At 39.8% G+C, this 5,502-nt stretch overlaps 1 protein-coding gene across 3 annotated transcripts in view; it reads right to left on the bottom strand.

Annotated features, from left to right (window-relative positions):
- Window positions 1-536: 536 nt before the first annotated feature.
- Window positions 537-5,502, bottom strand: part of fyco1a (FYVE and coiled-coil domain autophagy adaptor 1a) — a 17,993-nt gene continuing 13,027 nt past the window's right edge. For 2 of the 3 annotated variants that reach the window (XM_017407313.3, XM_017407312.2), the window contains exons 16-19: window positions 3,123-3,245; window positions 2,825-3,035; window positions 2,047-2,156; window positions 537-1,875 (exon numbers count right to left, since the gene is read on the bottom strand). In XM_017407313.3, the coding sequence (XP_017262802.1) occupies window positions 1,800-1,875; window positions 2,047-2,156; window positions 2,825-3,035; window positions 3,123-3,245 (520 nt within the window). In that variant the 3' untranslated portion in view covers window positions 537-1,799. The remainder of the gene's footprint in view (window positions 1,876-2,046; window positions 2,157-2,824; window positions 3,036-3,122; window positions 3,246-5,502) is intronic. The other variant, XM_017407317.2, reaches the window with a different exon arrangement.

Raw genomic sequence — 5,502 nt, 5'->3', positions numbered from 1 at the left:
ACTCTCCACACACTCTCTCCAGCAGGAGATGCTGCTCCTGTCAAACACGCAGCAACACAAGAATGGCGTTTCCGGTGGTTATCTTCACAATAAAAGCCCAACACGCACGATATGGGACGCTTGAGGGTAAATAAGTCTTGCCACACAAGACAGTCATTCAATGAATTGTAAACAATAATTATATGGGTGGGTTTTAAAGTCCCTGCTGATGTCTTGGACCACTAAGACACAATATTGTCTTTTATTTTGAAGGGAAATTAAACGATAAGAGCTCAGAAATAATTTGAGACAGGTAACAGCTGTTTTCCTCAGCCACGTTAAGCCGCCAAACAATTAGGTAATTTGGTCTCATAAAAAATGACTTTAATCATCAAAGACACCCCTGACAGAATTAGGTGCTGGGTCATCATCCATCCATTCAAAAAACATGTTAGTTTATGTGGAAAAACAGGAGCACGCAAACATGCTGTGTGGACTTTAAGATTATGAGTTCTCAAAATGGTACACGATAAACCAGACACAGATGATGCTACAGATATCATCACTCACTTTTTATTCCTTCACTGGATGTGTGACACGTCTCTCGCGTATTACATTCAGTATAAAGATTTATTGATTTCCCCAAAAACACTTCTACAAAAGGAGCAGGTGGAAACATCTGCATGTGCAACTTTTCCGATAAACAGAGTATAGATTTAGCATTGTTCCTACTAATTTGAAACAGTATTTACTGAAAAAAGTGCAGCCCTTGTAGAGAAAATATGAGAATTTGCACAGAATTTTCAAAAAAAAAACTTTAAAATGAATAAAAAAGACATTGACCCTTAAAAACACCAAGTCCATGTAAGTTTAGGTTTCAGTTCATACCATGTGTCATTGTACAGATAAAAATCGTACAAAAGTCAACAAAACTGGAATTAAAAGGCACTTTGAAGGTCCAGCGACCTTTAAGCTGACAGTCTGTGATCAATGGCACACAAAGTCAGCTTGTACACGAAATTGATTAAACTCTATAAACAAGATGGGGGGAAAAAGCAGTTTTGAAGGGTCTCCTTATTTAGAAAGTAAAATGTCAATTTTCTTTTTATAAAAATATTGATCGAGGATACGCTGCCTCTGCTTGACAACTGCATACCTTAGTCCTGAGAATCACACAAGGCTGTGCTTTTTTTAAAGTCTGATATTAGCCACTTCTTTGTTTCTGTCCAACAGTAAGAGTGCAAACACAATGTTCAGACACACAATTTTAGGAACAAGATACGAACAAACCACTGGTGCATGTGGTACATGGGATTTTCTTAGCCACCTGATTTAAAAGATTGCACAAATCACTTATAAGTCATTGCATATTTGAACATGAAAAGATTAAAAATGTTCTGGATATCCAGAGATATTTGCTGGTAAATATTGTCTACTAGTGTTGTTTGTGTTAATGAACATTCCTCAATGCTTCAAACCAGACAAAAGAAAGGCCAAACCAAAAAAACAAAAAATACAGAAACACAAAAAAGACAACTAGAATAACTAAAATATGAAACAGATAATGAATATGTTTAAAAACATAGTAAAACTTGCATAAATCTGTCATTCTTAATCGTCTTTCCACTTGGTTTTCGACGATTTACTGACGCCACCTTTAAAACACAAACATACCTTGAAACAAAAACACTAACTTCATTGAATGAAACAATATCAATACACATATTTCTTTTAAACTTGGTTTGCAAAAATGTCACTGAATTGCCATGTTTTCAGTTTCCCTTTAGCTTTATCCGGAGCCGCGGCACGGCGTGTTAGGTTCAAGGACCATCGCTTCCATCGTAGATTACAGGCTCCTCCATGGTCAGATGGTAAAACACTTTCTTGGAGATGAAGCTGTTGAAAAAACAGGTTTTCGATCAGAAGAGGCTAAGGTACAAAGTAAGAAAAAAACCTACCAGCAAAAAGGCCACCATTTATTTATTGACAGGAAATAGTGGAAAAGACAATACTGTATCTGTTATTCACAAGGCAGGAGAGGTCGAGGAACATTTTGGAGCTTTGTACCGTGAGAAGGAGTTGTCAAAGATGAGCGAGTAGAGGCCGGGGTGCCTCACTTTCAGCTGTCCCTGAATGGTCTCTTTATGGGAATTGCAGCGAGTCAGAGGAATCAGCACCTGAGAGCAGAACAGAAACACGAGCCTCAAGTGAGACAGACGCGTTCGAAGAAAATTCCCCTCCACCGGAACATTTCAAATACAGAAAAACACCAATTTTGAAGTTATGGTCTAATAATGGCTGCTAAATCTTGTAAATCTGAAAACAAATCAAATTGCCATAAAAGAAACACACAGCATAAAACATTAGCGAAAAAGGTGGGGGGTTGATGTGAAAAATGAGCTGACGTGAATAATTTAAAAGCGTTGACATTTTTTGTGCAGAATTTGCACACTGTCAGCCTGCAGCGCTTTTTCCTCAGTCCATCATCTTTGAACAACCAAGCAAAATGACCCTGTTCTCGGCAGGAGGCGCACACAATTTCAGTCAGTAGAGTCTGAAAATAACTTCGGCTTCTGAAGGAGCGCCTGTGAGGTTTCCACATTTCACTTTCTCAGCAATTGAAAAGCATTTTATTCAGCCTTCCCAAGCACTTACAAATCATGTAATAACTTTGCCTTTTGCAGCTACATATCCTGGACACCGGAGGAAGATTTACAAAGCCTCAGATGTTCGCACACTTTAGACGCCTGGGCTACGTGCCTCAAGTGACGTGAAAAAGCCCCGAATTTCACAACGCGGCGCTCTCTGCATTAAAAGAAAACTGCACAGAATAAACAGCTCGAACCTTTGACTGTTCCACCTGAATGTCACCGGATTCCCGGAAAACCACACTAAAGGAGATACTCTTGGGCTCAGAGTAAAACATCCAGCTGATAGTTGGCCCACAGTCTGCCACAGCAACAGTGATGACACTATAACAACTGGACTTGATGAAGAGCTCCCTGGTACCATCACCAAACTGAGAAATATCAGCCGTGCTGAGAGGGACAGCCATCCTGGAAGAGGTAAGACATTCGGCCGCATTAGAAGCTCAGTAATTCGTGCCGGGAAAGAGTATAAACTGCGTCAAAGTTAAGACTCACGTGACTTCTCCTGACTTGAGGAGGTTGATCTCTGAATCCTGAACTGTTGGCATCTGCTCCTCATCGGGGGTCGCATCTCCTGTCCCTCTGCCAAATTCAACACGGTTCAATCCATAATGAGGACTGTATTCTCAAAAAGAAGGTAAAATTACTTTTTTTTATCATGAGTCACGATTCACTGCACCCACCATCAACCTGTTTTTTTTTTAAATAACTTAGAAATAAGCACCATGGCCATGAATTAAAATTGGACAATGAGTCGAAGCACAGACCAGTGCCCGTGCATCCTAATGAGCTGTGAGAACATTTTGGCATGTTTTATCCTAATTACCGTTCGTTAAATACATTTTGCACCTGTCTTGCACGGCCAGAGCTCAGCATGCACAAGTTATTGTAGCGCGTGGAGGTGCCGTCTACCCATCGTTTCCAATCACGGCTAGAGCTGAATATTTTCTCATTTCGTACGACAAGTGAGGAGCAACATGGAATGATGCTTGCACAAAATGGTGTCGAAAGGTAAAACGTTAGAGTAGGAGATTATATAAAAACAAATCTGCATATTATTCTTTGCCAGATCTTCACAACCACTCACCGAAATACCCTCACCTAGCAGCCACTCGTATGATCTCAGTGTTTGTCAGAACGTGCATTTATCAGTGCAGATTGGGGTGAGAGACTGATCTTAAAGAAGATTTTGAAAAGGTGAGAATGCAACCCAACCAGCAGACTTACTCCAGTAGCCAAGAGTCAAATATTTTGAATATCTGCAGCTGTTTGCAGCATAAATGTTAAGAATATAAATAGGAAGCTTCCATGTAAGGAGCAGTTCCTGTTGTACATGTTTACAGTATGAGACACAAAGCAACTAAAACAAAGCGCTTCCCTCTTCTTACAGTGTCATTTATTTTTAGCCTGAAAGTAAAAGCAAAACAAGAGACAATTCTTCTGAAATCCCCTGGAGAGCTTGTTTAATGTGAACTGAAGTTAAATGTCTCCCAGAGACGGCTTGCATTCAAACAAGCAACATCAGGCTGACCCTGTTTAGTTACAACAGCAGCAGTCATCTCCTGTATCTACATCACTGAATGATGCAGAACGGGGGGAAAATAAAAAAAACAAAAATTCTCTCCGTTTGGATTTCCTCTGACAAACCGACGAGGAGTTATCAATGGCGCTAAATAAAAGCTCCGGACCTGGAAGGGATCAATGCAGTGGCATCCTGGGTTCACCAGGTTGTTTTTTTTTTCTCTTTTGTGCTTCATCTGAGCGTGACCATGTCACAAGAGAGCAACAAAGTGACTGAAATAAACAACCAGCGGAGCCATGTTTTATCTGAACCCCTCAGCTGTGTCCAGTGGTGTGACAAGTCAGCCTGGGCACAAAAGCAGCATGGTCAAAGCAGGCTCTGCTCATCACAATATTATGCTTGGTACACAAATGCTGTCTGCCACTCGTTCATCTCCTTTCCTACAAGCTGTATATCGTCCTTTTATAGTTTTATCAAAGTACACTTTACTCGCAGCAATGTAATTGCACAATAAACCGTCGAATAACAGCACAACAGATCAGTGGGGAGAAAACACAAGCTTGTAAATAGACTCCCAGGAAACCAGTGGTGCGTGACTGAATATGTTTAGGGAAATCAAAGCACAAAAATAAACCCAATGACAGGGGATGACACAGATGTACAGAGCAGGCGCTTTGCTAATAAAGACACAATTGCTGAAAATGCAACCATCAGCATCAAGGTCAAAACAAAACCTTAGCTGGCACTAAAGGAGCGTCCGGAGGATTTTCCACAACACAAATTCGTCTAATAAATGCTTCAGATTGAGCTGGCAGGCTCTGACCCCACCCTCTGTTATTTGCGTTGTTGTCTTTTGAAATACCCTTGATTCTGTGCAACATGTTTGTCAGATTGTGTCTCGATGTTACCACCGCTGCTGCAGATTGCAACACATCTCTACTTACTGTGACCCTGCACTCTGAGCACTCATTCATCTCTTTTAATCTAAAAGTCCTCATTAAACAGAATTTATAATGGCAACATATTTGTTTTATTGAATGATATACTGTATACGTAGATGCATTATAATCCTTACCATTATCATTTGTCATTTGTTTGTGGTTTTATAAACTAAAGTGATCAAAAAGAAGCAATATAAGCAAAATGACATGTAAGGCAAGCCATTTTAACATACAGTCCTGCTCACCATTATTGGCACCCATGAAGTTTAAGTACATATAATGGAATATTTACTGAAGGAAATTCATCAAGTGAAACAACATTTTATTGCTGATAGCTTGTGCTTGATGCAAAACAGCAAATGATCAAAAACATTAAAAAAGATAAACATTATGAGGAAAACAAAGAAAAACA

Source organism: Kryptolebias marmoratus, linkage group LG24, assembly GCF_001649575.2.
Source record: "Kryptolebias marmoratus isolate JLee-2015 linkage group LG24, ASM164957v2, whole genome shotgun sequence".
NCBI classification, from domain to species: domain Eukaryota; kingdom Metazoa; phylum Chordata; class Actinopteri; order Cyprinodontiformes; family Rivulidae; genus Kryptolebias; species Kryptolebias marmoratus.
Note: the sequence above shows the minus strand (reverse complement) of the source record. Positions and strands in the feature narration are given on the sequence as shown.